The sequence below is a fragment of the Lineus longissimus genome, chromosome 10, assembly GCF_910592395.1.
Source record: "Lineus longissimus chromosome 10, tnLinLong1.2, whole genome shotgun sequence".
NCBI classification, from domain to species: domain Eukaryota; kingdom Metazoa; phylum Nemertea; class Pilidiophora; order Heteronemertea; family Lineidae; genus Lineus; species Lineus longissimus.
In genome coordinates, this window is record NC_088317.1 from 3,572,563 (window position 1) to 3,597,099 (window position 24,537).

Here is a 24,537-nt window from a genome sequence, read left to right on the forward strand (position 1 = left end):
GACTAGCGTTTGGGAGAAGTGTCACGGCTTTATTGCAGATCGAGTACCCGACAAAATTTTGGTTAGCCATGGAATATTTTGGTAGTGATGACCTTCTTTTGTGAGTTTGTCAGGGATTCTGCAATTAAGCAATTCAGTTGAAATTTATATTTAGAACGTATTTCATTTTTTGAACGAAGACAGCTGGAGGATGATGGCGTCAATGAAACGGGCTGCGAAAGGTAGGGATGCTTAAATCGGGGGGCATGTACTACCTGTGTATATTCATTTGGAATTTCGTCACCCTGCGCGTTCTATCATGCACCTTTTTTCAATTTGATAGTTGCCTAAATCAATATATCAATACCGAACCACCAGAGACCCCGACACGGGCACAATGCCCAGGCTGTTGATGTGTGAATGTCTCTCTGGCCCAAGATATCTGGGAATGCCAATTTTCCTGATTGAGTTGGGCAACATTTTACTGAAAAACAACTGCGATGGCTCCTGGCGCGGGTATTGTCAGTGAAACTGGGCCGAGCGCCTATGCGTCCACGCAGGATTCGAATCCCGCGAGGAGGGTGTTTTGGAGTTCACCCCAGGAAGAGAACTAGCAGATTCCCTTTTTCTCAAAGTCTGAATTATTAAGGTGGGTGTAATCATGAATAATCATACCAGGGTGACGATTATGCAGCCTATGCGAAGCGCTTTGAAAGGCGCTATGGCTCCCAACCGAGTTTTTTGTATTTCTGATGTTGCAAACGTTTGTCTAAATGTCGTCAGCGTTGGTGTATATTCGCAATGCATGTTGAACCCAGTCCAGAAAATTCATAAAGCGGAATCTCAATCACTGTTTTGTCACGATTTTTTACAGCTAAAAAAGCTGAGAGATGAGCCTTATCCTTGCCTAGTGGTTGTGACTTTGTCCTCTTTAGCTCGACCAGCATGATTAAAAATCACACGCACCAGGCCCCCACACAGTCACTTCGCGAATGCATTGTGATCTTTAGATCTCTAAATCGAAGACGTGATAGTCATTATTCGTGCTGGTCTGGCAATATCTACGGACCGGCGAGACGAGAGGGAGGACACTAAATTCAGGCCCTGGGGCATTGGATCTCGAGATACTGGATTGGATCGAGCAGCATCTTGGACTCGACTATCGATCTAGTTATACAGTTCGAGATCGAGCCCTATCCCTAGCTTTGACAGTTTCACTATCGAAAGCCGGGATCTGCGGTCATCAACTCGAGACAGCAGCTGTGACGGCTCCTGACCAAGTTTACAGCATCGGCCGCGTACATAGAATCTTTTTAGTTTAACTATAATTCAATAGATAGCGCACCCGGTCTTCGGACCAAAATGTCGAATTTGCATACACACGTTGAAATTCTCACATAGTCAGTAGATAGAGTGCGACTTGGCGAAAATGATCATCATTGACGACGCTTGGAGAATAGTTCAATAAGGTCAAGGCCGATTTGTATAATTCAACATTTTGTCAAAATAAAAACATCGTATTCTGTGAAAATGTGCGTAGTTTTAGTCCGGTTGATCAATCCTGCTGTTACACAGCTTACCGTATACCAGAAAGATATCTAGTAAGTTAAATTAAGTTGAGTGGAATGTGTAAAAATCGAGGTTCAAAAGTGAGCACTGGACTGTGAGTCACTGACGACGCTGACTGTCAGTCAGTGTCAAGCACTTTCTGCTACTGTAGGCCCTACTGCTTCGTGCATTGGATTGCCATTTATGCACTCTTAAGCACTGTGCAGTGCAGCTGCCATGCCAGGGCTAGCAAGTTATGCATCCAAAATTTACCAAGATAACTTCTTTTAATATCAATTTTGATAAGTTCTTTTTTGATTTATTTCATAATTTGATCCCTCCCCATGGTCCCCTGAGTATCGAATAGACTTCAATAGACACTATCGCACCGCCACCAGTTGGGGGTCACTCGTGACGAAGCAGTGGATAACAAGTAAATGATCATGAGGGGTTAATGGCAATGGAGGGACCCCATTTACAAGAACCTTTTTTACAAGATAACCCTGTTCCACCTAGGGTCAGGAAAACAAACCATCTTTACAATAGACCTTCATCAGGCTTCACCGTTAAAAACGATGGCTTGAAAGGGCTCTGTTAATAGTTGGTGTTGATGTCCAATGAGGCGATATGAGAAAACAAATTGTTTTTTCTTTCAAATTCTTTATTGTTGTACATTCCAAGGATGACACATGGCGTTTTGGGATGTCTTGTAGGAGGAAACCCGCACACCGGGAGAAAACCTACGCGATCGGAGGGAGTCGCCAACTCCATCATACAGGTGACAGGCGCAGCCCAAATATCTATCATGACTTCATCAAACATGAACATTACATTGATGGTTGTCTTAAGTATTTACTGCACCACTCCGAAAGCCCAATTAGGAGGAGGACCAGGGAGATCTTTGTAGCACTATCCCTTTAAAACATGTTCAACTCCTTAACAAAGGAACACTAATAAGTGTCCAAGAAACACAATGCTAAATTGAGATCATACTATTGTTCGACTCCAACACAAAAGTATAAGCCAGCAGTATTCACAACGGAAACGCCAGCACTAAACCTCTGCATGCATTCATCATGTCTCTATACATGGATTAGCTTTTGTATTATAAAAACCCATTGTAATACGACTGGTCACTTTGCTGTCAATTGGTTAAGGACCCAATTTGAATAACAAAAGAACCACATTTCTCATGGCTCTGGAGAGCTGGTCTGCCAACTTTGCATGACAAAAGGAGCACCTTTGACATTAATCTGCATGACAAAAGATGTGACCTTGACATGGCAAAGACTAAAAGTTGGTTTGCCAGCTCTTTTTTGGCAAGTAGAGTCTTGATCTCATTTAGACATTTTATTTACGAAACATTCGTTTTTACATACAAGATTTACAAGTACATGTACATGCATACAAGACAAATATTCTAAAAACGTCAAAAAGTGGACGTTCTTAAAATGACAATTTGCTTGATCCATTCAGTACCAATCTAATCTAAAATCTTTTTGACGGGGCAAAAAGATATTTTTCGTAACTCGCAGAATGCTTGAACGTTGAAGAAAAGACTTGAGCTTTGTTCCTGTGCGACCACTGGGGTAGGATCAGGAACCAGTCTAGTCGGTTAAATTCAGAGTTAAACTAACTATTGATCATGGTAGGTTTCAATAAAACAGTGAGAGTTTTAAACTTACTGTTTTATTAGATGGTACGAGGGTATTAGTAAATTTTAATTTACTGATACCCGAGGAAATGATTTCAACAAATTCACTATGTTGTTGGTCAGTTGTCTCAAGCATTGGCGCTGAGCGACTGAGCCAGCCATTGACGATAACAAGTCGAGGGCATTCAGGTTATCGGATCTCAGGCCGATTGTCAGTGGATTCTGTGGTACTAGAGAGATCAAGCAACATTATATAAGAGGCCTACGTTTCCATCAGACACATGTGTTCTTGTTTCCTGGGGTCAGAGAAACAACAACACATGGACCCCATGTCTCAAGTGATGGACACAATCAAATGAAATATCGACGAGTTTAGGTGATTTATGAGCAGAAAAATCAATTTTGCTTGAAAACAGTTCAAGTGTGGTCGTTGGCTACCCTGGCAGCTGCAGACAACGCTGTCCCATCCATTGTTCACCACCCCACCCTGTATTTTGCTTTCTTGGATCCAAAAGTGCTCTGTTGCTCCCCTGCCAGTCTCCTGGTAACCTCAAACACCCCCATCCCATAATTTCGATTCCATCTTTTGATGGGTGTAAGATTTTGACCCATGGCAATCGTAGAGTCATTGCCATATAAAGAAGGTAACTTTGCAATCTCACCATCAGAAAATATTAGGATTTTGATTAAATCACCTTTCAATCAGATATTTCAATAAAACACAACTTGGTATAAGGATAAGGCCTACGATGACAAAAATACAATCAAACCGTCATCAAATTGTTCCTTGATGACAACTGGAGAGGATGTGCTGGGTCGACATCATCCTTCTCTCTTCTGTGGGATGCTTCACCATGCTGAAAAGGAATAGATAGCATTTTAACATGTTGCAGGTGCATATACTCTAGTTGATACAAATGCTAGGTGTATGCTTGAAACCAGTCGGGCAAGGATCTTTGTTTGGTGAGTGGCCACAAATTTGGCGTGTTGTCGCCAATTCGAGTGCGCGGGGCCCTTGAAACTCTCCTTGACAAAGCGAGCCATGGACCGAGTTACCACAGTGTGTTAATAGATGGGGGAGTTTTTCACGGAAATAAGCAAGATCCAGCTACACCGACGCTGGGCAGGAACAGCATCTTTATGACAGAGAACGTTGGGAATTCCCAGTTGAAATCAAGAAAGATATGCGCAGATGCTTCTTTGTGCAAACCTAATTTTAGAAATACACTGCTGGTACAGTAGAACCTCTCTATTAAGGACACCCTCAGGACTGAAAAGTGCTCTCCTTAACCCTATAACCGTCTTACGTACAGATCAGCACGTTGGGTAATGACCATTGTAATGCCTTAGGCTGGCCTGGTTCCATCGATGATCGTATAGATGGCGACGTTGTTCTCTACGAGGCTCTTGCTGGTGCGGGAATGCTCAGAACATGTTTCGTAAACTTTTGACCTTATAGGGGGGTTGGGACAAGCGGGGAGGCAAAAAATAACAATATATAAATGTTTTTGGGCCCTCTAGCCTGTCTTCTGAAGGGGCACCCCCATCTCGACACAAGGTCAAGGTCATCCTGAAGGTCATGACCTGTTACAGGGTGGCAAATTTGGTATCACTGGAAAGCGGAGATCAAGGGCTATCCAAAAATTAATAGTTTTAAGGGGTTATCTCTTCATATAACTGAGGTAAAAATCTTTACCCCATAATTCACGGTTCCTGATTTGCAGAAAGACAAATTAGACACTTAAAGGGTTAATAGAGAGGTGTCCTGATTAGAGAGGTCAAATTGAATGGATGCAACCTATTTGGGACCACAACTAGTGTCATCAATAGAGATGGTGTCCTTAATAGAGAGGTGTCCACTAAGTCAGGTTCTACTCCAAAAGTATTAACTGGTAAATTTTGCAAGGGCTGATATGACTTGGCCACGAGGGGCACTTCTGCGGGTGTGAAGGGCGAAACTCTGTGGACTGGCGACAACTTGCAACACAAGATCCTTGCAGGACTGGTGAAAATCAAGCCACCAGTGAGATATCTATGGGTGACAAACTAATTTCACTTATTTCATCGAAATCAAGTATCGAGTTGTTGCCACTTTTCTTTGGAAATTTTGCCTTGTAAAAGCATATTTCTGAATGATGCAATCATATATCGAGTAGCAAGCTTTAATATGCTTAGAACGAGTAGCAGATGAAGCTGTGAACATTCCTTATTGTCTAGTTCTTTTTGCACATTTTGCAACAGTGTATTGTTTTACTAATTAAGACTGGTCCAAACTATCATCACTGTGAGTCTGATGAAAATCACACTATAATTGGTGTCCCGAAAACAAGATCGGAAAATTGTTCCTCGACAGAGAGCTCACGATCTCTAAATCAGGCCACACCTAATCAAGGACATTTGAAAAACTGAAATTGATTTGTTTATATTACCGTGTGATAGCATCCTTCCAAATGTATGAGATAGGCTGTCCTCGTGGTGGCTGCAGGATATCATGTCCGGGCTCTATGTCCGTAGCTTTCCCTAAGTCCAGAGAGTCCCTTCGGAATTCGAACGTCATTATAGTCTATTAGAACATTGTCATTGTAGTCTATTAGAACGACGGACATTTCGGTGTCCAATCCATCCACACAGCAAACACGTTCCCTTCCCGATCTTAGCGAAGGTTCTCCTTGAATTGGTCTGTCAAGGCATCGTTTGCTGAACTGTGGTTCGTCATTCCTGCACATGGATATCCCTCAGCGCAACCGTTCGATCCACTGAATCCACTCGGCTCTCGGTCGTCTGCTGTATCTGTGAGCGACTGGAAAACAAAATTTAGGGTTACTCCATTGTTCTACCATGATTAATGCACTTGTGCCATGAGGCCTTTCATTCAGTTTCATCAACTTCACCAAGGTTGTTTGATGATAGAATCACAACCCTTAAATCCTACACCATTCGTTACAAACTAGAAATTTTTCCAATTGCACTCAGATTAGCTGCTCTCCATCAGCACTACAACCTGAGCATTTTCAATGGGTGAGCCTGAGAGCTCATGAACACTTGTTAGAGACCCAAACCACTGCAAAACTGAAGTGCTTTCACTTTTGATGCAGTTTGTGTTTGGTAAAGTGCAACTGGAGTGATGCAATGATGAAACCATGGATGGAAAATCTAATAATAAATATCGGCACACCCTGTAACACGTTAGGGCCGAATTCGTTCGGTTTCCCGAGTAAAATCTCCCTCAGTTGCTGAAGTCTTCAAGCAATATCGGAGTATCGTCACCATGGCACATCTCTGCCTGAATGACCCGGTCGATCAAAACAAAATGGTGGCTGAAGTGGGTTCACTAGTTTCTGGAAGCGGTTGGATCTTCTATACTGTCATGTCACCTGTTTATAGTTACCGTTTATGTGTTAGATTCCTTCGTCATCCAAAATCTTGGAGAGTCCCGTCTACCATAGTACGATTGTAGATCTTGGTTGAGTGGTTGGGTCGTCTCGACAGCCATCATCTCACTCTGCAGAGGGCTAGATAACAGGAAAAATACATTCAAGGACCAATCTCAAACTGAATAGATTGAAATTAAAATAATTCCTTTTTTTCATTTGGGCGAGATGGTTGTCTCTACTAACAAATTCTCAAGTTGTCTACCTCTTTAAAAATGAGAACGTTTGGCATTTGTTTGGTTTGACTGATAACGTAACAATGACCACGATGTCACTGCAATCATCTTGTGACAGTTTCAGTGAGGATTTTGAATAAAAATATGCCTCTCATTCGCTGTGACACCTACAAAAATATGCAATAATGATTAATGTTATATCAAAATATGTCCTATTGATTTGCCCCTTTTTTCATCAGGACTTTTCAATAGTTGCATCACGTTGTTGTTTTTGAGTGCTAAATCTCTTGAAAATGGTGTTCATTGGAGCTCGCTATGCTCTTCTCGTAAATATATGTCACAGACAGTGTCAACTGATTTCAAGTCTTTGTTGACTATTTCCACAATTTTTTTTTCTTCTCTGACTGCTGGTTGGACAGTCATGAAGTTTGGATCATGGGGACATTTTATATTTAATAACGAGGACTAAGTGATGCTCACCCTGCAGGCTGCAACAACTTTTGTGTCCCTTGTCCTTGTGTCCCTTGTCCTTGTGTCCCTGGTCCTTGTGTCCCTGGTCCCGTGGCCCTGGACCTTGTGGCCTTTGTACAATGTTGGACCGGGCTGCCAAAAAAGAAAAAAAATTTTATTGAAGGGATTATCAAATTTCTGAGTGTTTCCACTGCATTAAGTTCACACTGAATCCGATTTAAAACTGCTTTGCAGAGAGCACTCTCTGGAATACAGATTTGTTACACCGGTTTCAAAACGGCTGCGCCACACCTGGCCTAATGCGCATTCGATTCGATTTGAAAAGTGTCACCCGCACCTCGTATCATAGAAATGAAAAAAATATACAAACGGCCAGAATAATAAAAGTTAACTTCTGCAATGCTTTATTTATTCATAAATCATCAAAATAATGTAAAATGGGCTGGTTTAAAAAGCACTATGCTCCCCCTTTAACAGTCAACTTTCATTCTAGCACACCAGCTACAGATATGCCCAATACGTCTTAAAGTTGATTGTACAGTCAATTCAGTGTGACCGCAGCATAAATGAAATAGTGTACATCAGATTGATACTTTTTCGGACGTAACTGAGGACTAAGTGATGCTTACCCCGTTTGAATCCAACATTGGCATCAAGACTGTATTCTTCGTGTCCAGTGGCTCCTTGGCTGACCAGCTGGAGGCCGGCTCTCCTTCTTCATCGCCGTCTTGTCGATTTCAGGGGGTGTATATTATTAGCTTTGTGAGGCACAAGGAGGTCAAGAACACTGTTGTTATTCAAAGAGCCCAATGTCTTCGTCATATGTACTAAACTGGTTTAGCACAAGTCCCACACGGACACGCCTGACATTTCGTCCGACGAAATTCCGCAGGTTAACAACAGGCCTTGGACCCCAGTCATTCCATCCCCCTCGAGATCAGGTAGGGGATCGCTGGCCAGCTATTGCTTACTATTGTTAACAGTCGTAAGACTTATCCCGCCAACACTCTAAAACAAGGGGACCAATTGAATGACTAGCGACACGCAACTGTCTATTCCCCCCATCAATCAACCACAATGACTCAAGGGGAACACGTACTTTGAACCTAAGTCCATGTCATCACCGTCGAAACTTAGATGAGGACCGCAGAACAAAGTGGCAAGCATGCCTGGGACCCAGCCACCGCGCTTTGGAAATGAGATGAGATAGACTCAAGTCGCCAGTCACGATAACCAAATACACCAAGCGTATAGCTTGAATCGAACCCAATCTATCATCGTCATTGGTCACCTGGCCTGGCCTGGACAACTGAAAGCTGAATAGGTTCAAATAGATGATAAGCAGGAAACAAAAGAATAACAACTATAATAGCTAGATAACTACGATAGCTAGTAACTACGATAACTACTCTAACAACTAGAATAACAACAATAGCTACAAAATGAGCAAGTCGGTCATCAGACACACTTCCAACTCTCACAATGGTCACCATAGTCTCTCCCCCCCCGCCCCACATGACCTCCCGCACCCTTTTCCTATCCCGTCTCAAACACACACACACACACGCACACGCACACCTACAGATAACAATATGCAACCTTGAAACATATAAATAATCGACCAATTTGCCGATAATGGTGTCACTGTCAATCACTGATATTTTGAAAAATACTTTGGATCCAAAAAATGATATCGCAGTGGCTACATGTATGTACAGCAACGCATTAAATCTTGACGTTTATCTCAGATGGTGTGGCATTCGTATAATGGTGCTACGAGATTTTCTACTAAGTCTACTTCACTTTGCACGTGTTTTGGTCATTCTACTATTGTAATTGCTTTTGAAACACGGGGCTACACTGCTTAATGAGAGGAATACCCCTTACACAGGAGAGACTTTTGGTGTCTTCTACTCCACATCAAATATACTATTGACTCTGGGATGTACATGTAATAAGGAGACTTCTGAGAAGAAAATAACACAAATTTTGTGAACATAGCTTATTTATTTGTAATTCTTTACAGATTCTTGAAAAACGTTTAAAAGCCTGGCAATTTACAGTCATATTATGGCAGGCAGTGAAACTGAAAGAATCAGTAAATCTCTTTTAATTCAATATTTTTTTCAACTCTATGTAACTCGTTGATAGGGCTTGGTGCATACTGCGACAAGTGTTCAACTTCATTTTCGTCATTTTACAAGTTTCTTATTATACTAACAGCAATTTGACAGTGTCACATCTATCGACAAATCAGGCAATTCATATCCTGATACTATACATACCCTTCCTCTTGCGATACGAGATTCTCCCATTGTGGACAAGGTTGCAGCATCTGTAATGATAAATTCAATTCTGCTTTAAGTCGTGATATCATTACCTGAAAATGATGGTTATAGTAAATTTTGTAGCAACTGCAGAATAGCCGGGAGACTCTGTGCTAAATGATAGGAATGTGTTCATAATGTACAGAGGGACAGAGTGTACTTAATGTACAGAGCTACTGCTGTCCCGGTTATTCTGAGGTTAGGCCGTAAATTTCTTATGCATTTTAGGTCATAAGTTTCAGAGGTCTTGGCAAAGAATTTTCCCGCCAAAAATAGACAAAGAAAGACAAGTTGTCCTCTCTTCCAAAATCTTCTTTGTCCCTAAAAGAAATTGATAATGTCAAGATTCAGTCTAGGTGATACTCACCTTGTAGAAGATTGATGCTAAACACGAATGATTTTGCTATTTCGAAATGTTGAAACAGTCAAAATCTGAGTGTGTTCTTCTGAGAAGGACCATCCATGTCCACCCTGCCACAATAAGTGATCTGCCTGCACTACACTAAAAGCATGCATTGGAAGGTCTAAAATGTGACAGGTAGTGGTTTTATGTAACGCACTCAAACTTTCTTTCAAGGTTGGCATTAGTTTTTGTTGGTAGGTTCAGTCTTTTGTTCACCCGAACATTGGTGTCGGATGATAATGTGATTGACCATAAGGAATAAATGAGTAACACTTGTAGAAATCATACAGGATGTTAATCAATAATGTTGTTACTTTTCAAGATGAAATTCTTTTATGTATAAAAAAGCTTTTTTCCTAAAACAGTGTCTTGAAAAGAAAACTAGTAGCCCAAAAAATGATGAAGTTCCATTGTTACTAAATATTAGTAACATTATTATAGATTTGTAGAAAATATACTAGGTGTTAATCAATAGTGTTGTTAGTTTTCAAGATGAATATTTTTTTGTATATAATCATAAATCATTTTTTCCTAAAAAACTAGAAAACTAATAGTATAATTAATAGTAGCAAAAAGTGGTGAACTTCTTGTTGATACTTGCTATTTATTCACAATGAGCCATTTTAAGACCCCTGTTATTTTTAAAGCCTCAAGTTTTAATGCTCTGTTAGAACGATAGAAGCAGTTATACCAATATCCTTTTTTTAATTACTTTGAAATACCCAGGGGGTCAAGGTGTGTGGGAGGGGGGGGGGGGGGGGTATCAGGAAGCTCAGGATTCAGGCTTTTAAAAGAGCTCACAAAGTTTTCGATAAACATGATGTAATTACTTTAGCAACGCTGATAATTTTCCTTGTAACTGTAATACTACATACAAGACCCCGAAAGTCATGTCGCGTAACTTGTATTTCACATCGCTGAATGACACCCTTACTGGCCCCCTGGCTTGACATGTGTACCGTTGCGTGCAAATCTCCTTGGCAATGAAAGCGCAAGAAAGACCCACGTGAGATTTTTCCTCATTCTGACATACAAGTTGACGCAAAAAAGATTATATGCTTTCGAACTTGAATAACTTCCAAAATATCAATTCAATTATTACCAAATTTCCGCCGTATGTTCATGAATAGCTTAGATCATTACTGTCGGAGTTCCAGTTGGTTTGTATCAATACCTGGATTGGTTATTAAGCATTTACATTAATTGTAACGTCTGCCGATGAGCAGGTTTTATTTTTCACCAGTCAAACTCTCAAACCACAGTAATGCAGGTAATGAGATCAAAAAAGTTACTTGAAACAAAACATTTTGATCTCGGCTAAAGTGTTTTTCAGATAGATAGGTGACATTCCTGAGTTCAACTAAGGACCTTTGGCACCTAAAATGTGCAGGGATGAGGTTGCTTATGCAGCAAGCATTCAATGCGAGACCTTGCAAATTGGCATGGCAATGTACGAAAATAGGTGCTAAAAACAGTCATACCACCTGGCACGTTAATGCACGCTTACACGTGTGATACAAAATGTGTCAGTTCCTGCCATAAATCGAGTCTTACAACATGTGCCCTAGAGCCATAAATTCAGTTGCATGATACGCTGCTCTCCAGGACATTCTCAAACCGCCCCAATCACAGGATAAACGATGATGATTGGAGCAAAATCTCAGTGACGTTTTCCCTTCCAGGTTTATATTGTTCGATAGTTCGCTGGCCAGGTTTGATCAGTTCGTGCTCGAGCCCGACACCGTGATGGAGAAGGTCTTATTGATGAACTGGGATGGCCTTAAAGGCCTGACCAGTAACTTGGGAATCGCCAATGAAATATTTGGCATCGGCGAAAGTACTGCAGGTGAGAAAATGAAAGCATTTTGCAACGAATGGGTGAAGGACTTGGCAGTATGATATTATGTGTCATATACCCATTAGAATGTGTTCGGACTGAGATTGTTGAGCATTTGTATTAAGACTGATCGGTTTAAGGTCCTTGAAACCCCCTTGGCCTGCTGTCTGATGGGTTTCCTGGCAATAGACGAGTCATTTGTGTGTCCTACTCACTTGAAAATCAGGTATTGTTAAGTCGTATATTGAGATCAAAATCACTGTTCTTGATAGTGATACCGTCCTTGTTCGCGAGAAGAGGGACTTGTCTATGAACTGTAACTGTCCGATTGTTGTTTTCGTTACATAATTACTGTATTGTTTAAATGTATGTCGGCTGCTTTTGTCAATGTTTGTATTCTGGATTGTTGATCTGATCTCTGTAACTTTTGTCACTTCATCTCATTCTAGGTTTTATTATATGTGACCCGCTCTACCAAAACTAGGCGCTTGTCGCATCTGAACTTAACAGGTTGATACGGACTTGTTGTTCATTTCCCTATTGTAGACCTTTTGTGAAATGTGACCAAATCAGTTTGTAATAGATTTCACAAAAGGTCTACAATAGGGAAATGAACAACAAGTCCGTATCAACCTGTCAAGTTCAGATGCGACAAGCGCCTAGTTTTGGTAGAGTGAGTCACATATTGTAGCATTACTTCAGAATGTTCTTGCATATAAATACTCTAGTTTCAACGATCTAAGGCCATTTCTGAATATTCAAGTCTGGCCCCAAAATATATACTTGGTTAATCAGTACCATTTGTATGTTCAACTTTAACAGACAATAGCAACTCCAAGTTGTCTGATGCACATCACATCATGTTCCAGATTGGCTCTTCAAATTAATCAATCAACTCGTCTTAGAGTGGTGAAACTATGGTATTTCCTGCTGATATTTTCTGTCATTTTAAAGAAATATTTTCTTAATTTTCAGACACTCTGGTGGAAATCCTTGATATGCTGAACCCCAGTCAGGGTTACTCATGGGAAGTACATTTCCAGTTGTTGGGGCTGGAGTTCGTCGAAAAGGTAATACTTTCAAAATATATCACTGGTCTTACATTATTAAAGGTCAATTTTTTTTGTTCAAAAATCGAAATCGAATTTGAAGATTTCGAATTGTGTTAATACGTGTTGAATATGAAGGCAGATGTACAAATATTTCAGAATTTAGCCGATGGACTTCGCATAATTTGTGTAAGTGTAAATGACGAAGCATGCAGATAGTTTTAAACACTTTATTTTGTCACTTTCTTTTGTGGAACATGGAATAAAATGTTTTCACATTGTTTTTCAGCAATTATGGCCTGTTCTGAAGTTCATGGATGGGGATGAAGAGGTTTTTAAACATGCTTTAAAGTGAGTACGATTCCAATCGCCACCTGGGTGTTACTGTCATCTCACCTTGTAGGGGAAGCTTCCAGTTTATTCTTTTAGAAAGAAGGTGGTAAAAATCGCAAAATATAAAAGTATGAACTTGAATTTTATAAACTCTTCATGAAGAGTGACTGTTTTGTGATGATTTTTGAACTGAACATGCTTGATAATGAATTGACACTTACACAAAATCACGAAAGATTCTGTTTAGAAGTGCTCATCGAGAGCTTTTCAATGAATGGTTTTAACAAAGGTTTCTTGTACATTATTTCAGCTTAGCAAAATATCTGACAACACCAGAGATGCCCTCATCCGATGATACGAAGGGAACCATCTCGCCACAACTCCACAAAAGCAACAACATCAGCAAACAGCGTTTTGTCGAACTCGACCTCAGCATTGTTATATTTGAACACATGTTCAACATGATAGATAAGGTATGTTTCTTATGACAATTATCCATACTGCCGTGTATTGAGGTCCGTAGCTAGACTTTTGGTCTGGGAAAGGCAAATCACCTCCTCTTGGCTTTACTGGCCCTCAAAAGGCAAAAAGTGTGTATGGAAATCTTGTTTTTCAGCGAGGCTTGGGGACATATGACCTTTTCCCCTGCAGGGGAGCTCGACCCCTGACTGCATGATTTTAGTGACGCATGAGTTATGGCCCTAGGGGGTCTCAAATTCCCAACTCCTCACGGAATGTATAGATTTTGATCTGTACTTATTCTACTGAAGCTGTTAATTGACGGCGTATTGCTTCTGCATTTCAGACTTGTAATACTTACCCCCCAGGTGGTCTTCCCCACATACCCCATGGTCATAGTCATTGATTGGTCGGTCGATCGATCGATTGATCAGTCGATTGATTGATTGATCAACTGACAGATCAACTGGCTAACTGACTGACTGACTCATGGCAAAGTTCCAAAAGGATCAAGATGTTTAGTGACGATGATGATGATTGAGTGTTTGATTGATTGATTGATTATTTGCAGATTGATGATGATGCGTTGTCCCCCGAGGTTGAACTCTGCGTGTTGAACTGCCTGAAGCTGTTCCACAACTTGATGTGGACAAGTGAGGATACTGTGAGAAACGAAGTTGTTACTTCGGTGACAATGTAAGTTGATTTGTGATGTCAATAATCGTTTTATTCGGAAGGACTGATTGGGGCTGTGGGATGTCACTTGAATACCACAGCTAGCCAGTCTTTTGAACCCTGAGATAAAGTTTGGAGGAGGAGGATGAAATCGTGAGAGGAGTTTAACGTTGTTTCGCAAGAGAAGTAGCCTAAAGTTTGCCAGTTATAATGCCAAACATTTGTAAAATTTGGTGAATTTTTGTTTCAGGTGCCTTTTGAAGCATGGTTTGGTGAGGTTTATTGACCATTCAATACAGTCAACATCCAAAGTAAGTTGTCAATGCATTTTGCCTTGGAAGGACTTCTGACTCTGTTTCGTGGCGATCAACGCACTTTTATCAAGGACGAACTTTGGGAATCTTTGGCACAAATGCATTCGTTGTCAAGTTCCAGCCGGTAACTCAGATCCAGGCTTCCCTGATAGAGAGCCCCGTCTTGTCGTGTACTGGTTTTATTGATACACCCTGTAAGTAGAACAGAACCATTACACTAACAGAATTGCGTGTCTGATTTGTCCGCTGATTTCTTTCTTCATTCTTCCAGGGAGAACATTTTGGAGCCGTGTCTCAATTACTTCATGATCTCTTAAAGGTGAGTGCTCTACAAGTTCAAACACATTTCAACCAACAGGTTCTGCTTTTAGAAAGTTCCCATGATATATCAGTTTTCCCTAAATGAAAATCGAAGAAGAAATGGTGCCATCAACCCTCTCACTCCCGAACCCACCTTACTGCTACCCCACCTCCCATAGATGTTCTAGGGGACTTGAAAACTAACCGAAGTCATCTGTCATTTTCGTATTCCAGTCGGACCCTGGCCTAAAGAAAGCCCTCCTGCCGTCATTCTGGACAAAAGAGGGCGACACTATCGTGAACAAGAACGAATCGTGCATGGGCTCGACCGGTTCCGCTGCAAGTGACTGCTCCGAAGCCGAGGAAGCGCCAACTGACGACAGAAATCAATTGGCGTTACGTGACTCCTCGGGCTCCAAGATCTTAATGGAAAACCCGCTCACGTTGGACAACTGGGTTTTCAAAGCTAGCGGGACTGGCGAAAATTTCTCCAAGGCGTCCTCACATCTTGGTAAACGCCATGTCACGGACCTGACGTGGAATCAGTGTGACGCGACGTCGTCTAAACTTTGGAAACCATCCGCTGATGGATTCAAAATGGAGTATGAGTATGTGAGGTAAGTAAAAGTGTCAAATTGGCAGATGTTGCCACTTGATTTCTCCATAGATTGTTTCTGTAAAGCATCTATTTTGAAGGTTAACTGACATTAGCTGCATGAGGTCTTTGGAATGGCATCTTCAAGCATCCCAAATCAATGGAGAAAGTGACCAGGATTTACAGCAGCTTGCCCATACTTTGAAGTGCTCACCAATTTCTGTCAAAAGATTTCCATGATAAAGTGCAAGCGTCCATTTGTTTACTTGTCTTTTAACAGGGAAACACTGAAGGATTTTGTCACCTCTTTCATGAAGTCTGGCTTTAGTAGCCTAGTTGAGACATTCCTAAAGTCTTTGGTAAGTTCCAGTATCTGTTCACCATTTTTGTTTGAAAAGTAACCTAGCTACCCGATGCACCTTATCCCATTTTAGGCCCTTCTTAAACTTTTCCGAGACTTGTTGGTTTTCCCACGTATTGAGATCGTATCTCCACGGACTGTGGGAGTGTCCATGGACAGTGGGAGTGTCCACAGACAGAGGGAGAGTCCGCTGAGAGAAATGGTGCTCATTTGCTGTGGTGCCTTGGCGAGAAACTTCAGATACGCAACGAGCAACTGCTACAAAAGATGACTAATAGAGGAGGTGAAGAAAGTGTGTTTGTTTCATTACGCCTTTATTTTTGCAGACGGACAGAACTAAGCGGCTTCAATTCCAAGAACTCGAAATGTACTTCACACTTCTTGAAGATTTTGTCCCGTTCTACTCACTCACATCATGGAATAACATGGAGTAAGTAAAGAGTTTGTGGTGGTGTATAGCGTTTTGAGTCTCTAACTCTAGATTGCATTTAATTGGACTATCCAAGCAGCGATATTTTCCACAGGCCCTTTATATTCAAACCATGTACGACAAGGTGTGTATAAACAAAGTGGTTGGTTGTCTTAGAGCTGGTTGAACACAAAAGGCTGTCCGAAATTTCCACAATGTGCGGGAGTTGTATCAGGATCACTTAGGAATAACCACAGGGTTTAAATACGCTCTCACTTCATTTTCAGGCCTGCATTCTGTATCGATACGTTCTCCTTCATGCTGTACGATGGGGTGTCGCTATCTGAAGAAATTATTCTCCGGGAGAAGGAGGGAAGAGATTCTAATGAGCTCCATCAGCGGTACGTAAAACAGTACAGTAGAACCTCTCTTAGCGGACACCTCTCTATTAAGGACAACCTCTCTATTAAGGACACCAGTTTTGGTCCCAAACTGGTTGTTTCCATTCAATTTGACCTCTCTAATCAGGACACCACTCTATTAAGTACAGCACTTGTCAGTCCCAAGGGTGTCTTTAATAGAGAGGTTCTACTGTATATTTTGGGTTGTTCTTTGCAGTGCTATGTACGGGATGTAGTGTGTAAACTGCCTGTGGTTAAGATCCCACGAAACTGTATTGGTTTACACTAATTTATAAAGCTTCCCACCTGTCTACTTTTCAGGTGTTTAAGATGTGTACTGTTGTGGCAGAAGATGGTAAAATGTCTCAGCAGCTTTATGGAAAACACAGAGGACAAACCCCAAATAATTCAAAAAATAGGTAAGATTTTGTTAAACCTTTTGCTACAGACAGTGTAGTATACATCATATGCATGCGGCAATAACATGTTTATCGGATGGGACACATTGAGTTTGACGTTTTGGCAACAGATGGCGACAGTAATGGCATGGACAAGGGTGTGAGGGGGAAGGTTTTATAAAAAGGTGTCAATGGCATATTGAGGCGTCTTGTTTAAAGGGGTGGGTCATCACGGTTTACCCAATTCCCAGTTGTTTTTTGACGCAACCGCCCCACTTAGTTCATCATGTGTGGTTGACCCTGAAAAAGTTGAAAACTTTCAGAAAATAATTTCTTGTTTTCATCGCCATCCTGTGCGTCATGCGCTCATAGGCTGTGGGTGCAATTTCCTATCAAAGTTTTTCTTCTCGTTCATTTTAGAGAACCTCCGACAATTGGAACAGATCTGGCAATTCTTTGTGTTCATGATGCGGTCGTACAATGCCGCCGGTGCTATCAACAATGCACAGTCCATAAACTTCTTCAAATCGCTGGTTGTGACGAATCATCGGCTACTACTACTTCTCGAGGACAAGGACAGCTTTCAGCTCCAGCCAGTTGTAGAACAGTAAGTATCATGTCCTAGAAAGTCGTCCTTCCATAGCAGGCCTTTTGACCACTCCACAAAGCCCTGCTGAAGCTGGACCTCATACACGAACAAGTGATGTGAGTTGTGCATACATACGCTCGATTTGACTTGTTCTAGTGTGCAGCCTATCTGTTGACACAGAAGTATCCACCCTTTGTTCACTTTTGCCTGTATGTTTGGCACAGAATAGAGGTATATTTTGGGCCACCTCTGTGTGCCCGTGTGCATTTGGGAGCTGAGTGTTGCATGAGTGACAGAAGAGCTAATAAGTTCGGAATTGCTAGTACATGTACTGCTGGGCCAGTCTGCATTAGATCACATTCTAGAATCAGAAAGAATAATAATTCCATAATTTTCTTTTCTCAGATTTGCTCAAGTGGACATCATGGACAAATTCACCCTCCTGCTTCAGGAGTTTGCCACAAATGGCAGTTTCGTCAACAACTGTTTATTCACGATGATGCACCATATAGCCGGCGATTGTGAAAAACTTGATCTGCTAGTCAAGCCAAAAACGCTCAACACACTGGTACAGATTACAGAACATGAGCTACCATTGGCTGAGGTACGTACGTTTCCTGAAATTTTGTGATAACTCATGTTGATTCTTCTGCTTTTCTCAATTCACCCATTAGAGTGCCTCGCAAGCTACATATGTTTCTCTCTTGGTGTGGTCTTTTGCTCACCCTGGCGAAGACACCAGGTAGAAGGAACCTCGGTTTTACATCTTATTTGAAGGACAAAGCAATTTAGGGCCGGGTCTCTTGTTCGAGGATACAAAGACAAAAGAGTGGTGATCCTTCTGAGAGTTGACCCCAGGACCTACTTTATATGAGCCCAGCACTCAAACCACAATGCCACAGTGGTCTCTCTGGGAAACCGAGTTACGTACTATGCGTTGGTTGATTTCAGTACCCCTACAAAAGCCACTCTCTGTTTAAGCAAATCATGGCTCATTTTATCTCGTTTCAGGTATTTGAGGACTTGATCGACTTTGTGTTTGACAGGTTTATCAACCTTATTGAAGGGAACCCTAACGATTGCGTCACCATTCTGAGTGAGGAGGACAGCACGGAACATGGGAAAAAGTAAGTGGTAGTAACATTAGCCACTGGGCTATGCGACTCCTAAAGGCTGTGATGTTACTTGGCCTTTTAAGATACACTCTGCTTAGAGGAACAAGGAGTTATGATCGGAATACATTTACCATAAACATCTTTTGATTGCAGGGAGTCTATCCAAGATGATTGCCCGCCACCTTGGACAGAGTTGGAAAACACCTATCTTTGTCTGCATTACCTTGAAAACTTCAACGACTCCAACCTTCTGCAGACAATCCAGAGCAAACTTGCCACTGTCAACATCTCAAAATCACAAAAACAGGTCAGTTTGATACGAATTCTTGGCATTTTTGCCTCCGGACTAGAGAGTTTGACGATACCAAGTACAGCAGTTGCTGTTAAGTGTCTCAAAGGCCTGTGCAATTGTGTTGATTGCTGGCGAAACCTATCATGTCTTGCAAGGTCCATACCATTTGCTGGCTCTGTTAGCTGATTGCGTCAAAATGTCTGGCGCAGTGTCATTTGAACCTCGTTCTAAACCCTTCACCCTTATTCTACAGATTCTAAAGCAGCTCTTCTACGTGGGCCTCCTCGAAGACAATGAATTCAAGAAATTCGAAGCGACATTTGTGACCGAAACTGATGTCAAAAAGGCAGAGGTCAAATTCTCGGATATGGAGAATGCTGAGTCTATCGAAACCTGTTTGAAGAAAATCTCGGAGAAGGACGGCTTGCCGATGATCCAGTGGCTACAAAAGTTCCTTCTGGAAGCGTGTTATGTCAAATTAGGTCAGTTTAGTATACGTCATTCTCGGTTAGATGTACTTTGCAGTGTCAATTTCAATAGTCCTGGGGCTGACACTATCTGACTCATAAACTTGAAAAATGTGTTTCTTAATACATGTCAACATTGCTGAAGTCCATCATTGTTTTTCAGGAGGAAGGGACTCTCACTCAAAAGAAGAGATCAAACGATATGAAGAACCAGTTCCCCATGTCTCACTTCGTAAGTAAATATCTTTATATGGTACCATTGGTGCCCTTTGCCTGCGACCTAATTTTAATGTTGACATATTGTAGGAAACGGTTCCATGGATGCCCTTTGCCTGCGACCAAATTTTAATGTTGACATATTGTAAGAAATGGTTCCATTGGTGCCCTTTGCCTGCGACCTAATTTTAATGTTGACATATTGTAAGAATTGGTTCCATTGGTGCCTTTCACCTGCGACCAAACTTTAACTTCAACTTAACTTTTCAGTATTGCAAGAAATGGTTCTATTGGTGCCCTTTACCTGCGACCTAATTTTAATGTTGACATATTGTAAGAAATGGTTCCATTGGTGCCTTTCACCTGCAACCAAACTTTAACTTCAACTTAACTTTTCAGTATTGTAAGAAATGGTTCTATTGGTGCCTTTCACCTGCAACCAAACTTTAACTCCAACTTAACTTTTCAGTATTGTAAGAAATGGTTCCATTGGTGCCTTTCACCTGCAACCAAACTTTAACTCCAACTTAACTTTTCAGTATTGCAAGAAATGGTTCCATTGGTGCCCTTTACCTGCGACCAAGAGAAGATGTTATCAAATCAGTACTTCCACAAGCTTTTGGAGGAGCTCAACTTTGTCATGCCGCAGGAGAGTAAAATGGTGTATCCCAGGATCCCTCATTCTTGGATGGCAAAAGATCTGTACGAGAAGGCTCTACTGCTTGCTGGAAATGATGAGTCAGGTATGTTGGAACTGAGGTTTCACGGTTGCCTCTTACGTAGATTAGAATTTCATGCTGTAAAGTTCTGCTGTCATGCTGTCAGGATGATGTGAAGAAATGAAGCCATGACATTATGTTGACAGGACTGTGAGGCCACTCCAGCCTGCCATAACGTTACAGATAAAAGATAAAAGATTTGTGAACAAGCAGTGGATTGATAAGGATATCCTCTTTTCTTCAGCTTTACCCGAGATGAAGTTCTCCAATGAGGACCTGCAAAATGCAAAGAACGGTTTCACTGAGATCTCTTCAATGAACTTCTTCGATTAGGACACTACGTCAGGAATAATGTGGATTGTGAGCTTATGAACAACCGGGCTTTGGCTGATTATATCGTAAACATTCCATCGTCGACTTGAGCATTTGTGATTTGGAGGGACACAGGGACACAGTGGGAAAATATTTGGCTTGACTTAAAAGGCCAGGTTTCTACATTGATGTGCGTACGTGTATGGTTATAGGGGCAGCGGTAGCACAGTGGAAGAGAGTCGGCCTCATGATCAGGAGGTCGTGGGTTCGACTCCCGGCCGAGTCACTCCTTGGTTCCCCGACTGGTCGAGTTCAAGTGAGCGCCTTCTGGTTGCTCCTTTAAACCCCTGATTGATTTCTGTGGAGACCGGGGTAATAATTTCATATCCCACAGCGCCTTAACAGTTCCGTTACTAAGGAGTGCTATATAAATATGTGACATTATTATTATTATTATTATTATTTTGAAGTCGGGACAATTTGCTGTTTGATCAGAATCGACCATGACTTTCAAAGGGACATAATTATATAAATATTAATCTGGTCAGTGAGGTGTACTTTGTGATTTAATTTTATTATTCTGCAGTATTATTACCTCTATATTTTCTTTAATGTGCTTAAATTAGTTATCAAATTATTAAAGGTCTACGACATTCGTTCAAATTTTGAAATTTTAGAATTGATTTTGGGGTTTTCCGTTATGTAAAAAAGACTTGCCATCTTTTTGGTAAACATGATTGGAACAAACTTGTTTAGACCATAGGCACCAGCAGTTTAGCTGGAACTTGAAATCCTAGTGATTAAAACTCTTTCAAAACGAATTGAATGCCAATTTCAAGGGCGGGAGTCAGTTCTTTGTTTCTAAAGAACATACACCCATCCTTGAAATTTGCATTCACTTCATTTTGAAGGAGTTCCAATCGTTTTAGGATTTCGAGTTCCGGCCAAAATGACGGTACCTTTGGTCAAGTGCTACATAGCTGAAAGCCTTGAACTGCTTAAATTGCTGTTGATGTGATAAGGAACTTTCAGATACACTTTGGTGCTGTTTTGCTAAGATATTGTGATTGGAAGTTCAAAGTTGTACAGATTTGCCAAATGGGGTGATCACTGTGAAGGGGTTTTCGGTTATACATGGAGGTTGTGGTCAAATGTGATTTTAAGTTCCAACAGATGTGTAAGTTGTACAGTTTTGGCGAATGGTGGTTATCATGTTGGGCCACTAAGATGTACTTGTGTGTTGTGATCCAAAGGTATTATAAACTGTGATTAAAAGTTCTGAATTGTATAGTATAGCTGTGCGCGAAATCATTCTTGAATTGGTCATTTTCTAAATGGTCTATTGTACATCTTAACTGTGTATCATGTTAACACAATAAATGTTGAGAAGTGAAAGTAATAAATTTTTCTCTTCATACATTTTTGACAATTTTTTCATGAGAAGTGTCACGTTGATGCCAACGAACTTGTCCGAGTCCTGGTTCCCGCACGCCAATCTACATGTATCCCAGAACCTCAGTGGTGACAGGCACAGACGTTTTCAATGCGCCACTCCGAAAGCCCCCAAGGCTGTCTTCAAGGAACATCAAAGTTGGATAAAAAACGAGACTAAGACATAAGTAATAGCAAACAAATATCTTTAATTTCATTAAAAAGATCATTCTTAGAAGATAACTTTCTATATTTAACAACTTCTGAACCGAAAAGTCGGGGAATATGGCATAAGAATGTTCAAACCAAACTCTGTCTCCTTTTGTTTAAGAGCGTACAACAGGATTGTACAATAAACTTGAGACAGTGGGTCCTCGCATTGTTACTCCACATACCTCGTGTCCTTGTAGAAAATAGTCCTCGGTCTTATTTCAAAACAAGTCAATTATCAAACTGTTCGAACTGATTTATCAAACAGGTGTCATTGAGACTTTCTCTGAAGAAGAATAGAGTTATTTTCTGCAAGAATATGGCAATCATTATAATCATAAACTTAATAGTGTATTATCTATAATTAATAAGTTGTTAACTTATATTCTAAAAGCCCAAAGGAGGAGCTCTACATCTATTTAGATCCTTGATAGGTCTGGTCATGAAGCATTGTTCACTGATTACACTTTTTCAAACGTGGCAAGGAAAGCGCTGACATCTTGGGCTCCTGAGAAGGTCGGCTTGCCGTTCATCAAGAAATATGGGACACCTGGAAGTAAAGAAAGTTTATTGGAAATAAAGAGAGACGTGATGTAACCTGAGGGGGAATCTGTCGCAATGTTCCGCTGTAAAAATGGCCCCATCCCGATTCCTAATATGCAATTCAGGCCAATTCAACTGAAATAAGGAAGTCTATCCCTAATCCAGACTGATTTTTGGCCAATCCCAGCATCCCAAAAAATACCATTTCTCCCGACATCAATATAACCTACAGTTCTTTCGGTTTCCTTCAGACATAACCAAAAAACGAACCCAAACTAAGAGCCACAACATATGAGATTCCCACTTACCAGAAACACCTTTTTTCTTCCACTCTTCGTCCTTCTTGTAAATCTCTTCAAACATCGCCTGATCACTCATTGCTTGATCAGCAGCCGCCACATCAAGGTTCATTTCACGCGCTAGATCAAGGAGATCGGCCTTGTTCAGTTGGGTTCCATCGGTGAAATACGCCTTGAAAAATCAAAGAGAGGAATTTCATGACTCATTGAAACATACTCTGTTTTTTTATCTACATGGTGCATGACTTTTATTACTTTCATTACTTTTTGGCCAATATGAAAGCGACGCCTTCCTAAGAGCCGTAGAGTAACCTCCAGGAACGTGATACTGTCATGCCTACTCCTAGAATTCAGGGCTCAATAGGAGGCCAAGCTGACCTTGAACCCTTTGATTTACACTGGAATTGATTGGTTGAACTCCCGATTGTGGTGGGAGTGTAGGCCTACAGCATTGTGTATTAGTGCATTTCTGTTTTCCTGAGCCACCAGTAAATACAAATGGTCTACCCCTTTAAGCATGTGACAGTATCACCTTTCTTTACCTTGAACAAACTTTCTGCAAGATCATTCTGCCTCTCTGCTCCGTATTTCTGGAGAGTGAAATCCATGAGGACATGGGACAAGGCCGTGTTCGGACGGATGTCTGACTTCCCTGTGAAGTCGATGTTCACGGCCTGACCTGCTGCCTTCAATTGTTGACCAACCCTGCAAAGAAGAGTGACATGACACAATGAGCTCGAGGCCAACGGACGTCAGTTTCACCCCCCGAAACCCACTTGGTCTTGGATCCCCTCCCCCAATGGCCGATGCCTGGCCACCCTGGCGACTACGTCTCCGTTTCTGCCCATTTTTGTGGCACATGGACATTTATCGCTTTACCTTGGATTTCCCGGTGTGTCTGGTGGCTTCGGTTCACCCTCCAGCGGTATCTGTGGGCGAATCATAAACGGATGCCAGCGGACTGAGAACTCGTATTTTTTACAAGCTTCAATCGCGGCTTCCAGTTTACGCTTCCCCACCCAACACCATGGTCAGATGACGTCACTGACCACATCTACCACAATCTTTGAAGCCATTGGATTGCAAAAACACAATCTTCTTCACCAGGAATGTTGAGTTTTGTTGTTTTGGGGTGGGCGGGTCGTTGTTTATCTGAATACTTTGTATTGATTTGCTGTGTCATGCAAGTACCAAACAACCTTGATTTATGGATTCGACAAATTT

At 41.3% G+C, this 24,537-nt stretch overlaps 2 protein-coding genes and 1 long non-coding RNA gene across 5 annotated transcripts; 1 reads left to right on the plus strand and 2 right to left on the minus strand.

Moving 5' to 3' along the window:
* The first annotated feature begins 1,435 nt into the window (after window positions 1-1,435).
* Window positions 1,436-22,233, plus strand: LOC135494244 (protein timeless-like). 3 transcript variants are annotated; one of them, XM_064782089.1, is made up of 21 exons: window positions 1,436-1,580; window positions 11,672-11,835; window positions 12,802-12,896; window positions 13,165-13,226; window positions 13,519-13,681; window positions 14,239-14,363; window positions 14,593-14,653; window positions 14,928-14,975; window positions 15,191-15,573; window positions 15,832-15,910; window positions 16,239-16,342; window positions 16,609-16,722; window positions 17,044-17,141; window positions 17,541-17,727; window positions 18,115-18,313; window positions 18,721-18,836; window positions 18,978-19,131; window positions 19,370-19,598; window positions 19,747-19,815; window positions 20,339-20,542; window positions 20,763-22,233. In XM_064782089.1, exons 2-21 carry the CDS (start codon window positions 11,736-11,738, stop codon window positions 20,849-20,851), a joined length of 2,679 nt encoding a protein of 892 aa, XP_064638159.1. In that variant the 5' UTR covers window positions 1,436-1,580; window positions 11,672-11,735; the 3' UTR covers window positions 20,852-22,233. The 3 variants fall into 3 exon arrangements, with proteins under 3 accessions (XP_064638159.1, XP_064638161.1, XP_064638160.1); XM_064782091.1 differs by lacking the exon at window positions 11,672-11,835 and having other exon boundaries at window positions 1,437-1,580; XM_064782090.1 differs by lacking the exon at window positions 1,436-1,580 and having other exon boundaries at window positions 10,751-11,835.
* Window positions 2,173-10,261, minus strand: LOC135495107 (uncharacterized). The gene is made up of 7 exons (XR_010448512.1): window positions 9,954-10,261; window positions 9,545-9,594; window positions 7,889-8,575; window positions 7,269-7,391; window positions 6,570-6,693; window positions 5,611-5,981; window positions 2,173-4,038 (listed from the first exon to the last, which is right to left on the minus strand). It is a non-coding gene; the product is annotated as an uncharacterized LOC135495107 (long non-coding RNA).
* Window positions 22,234-22,450: 217 nt separating the features above from the next.
* Window positions 22,451-24,466, minus strand: LOC135494246 (uncharacterized). Its single transcript, XM_064782095.1, has 4 exons — window positions 24,193-24,466; window positions 23,856-24,018; window positions 23,323-23,485; window positions 22,451-23,021 (listed from the first exon to the last, which is right to left on the minus strand). The coding sequence occupies exons 1-4, from the start codon at window positions 24,255-24,257 to the stop codon at window positions 22,933-22,935; spliced, it is 480 nt and encodes a 159-aa protein (XP_064638165.1). The 5' UTR covers window positions 24,258-24,466; the 3' UTR covers window positions 22,451-22,932.
* Between the last annotated feature and the right edge of the window lie 71 nt (window positions 24,467-24,537).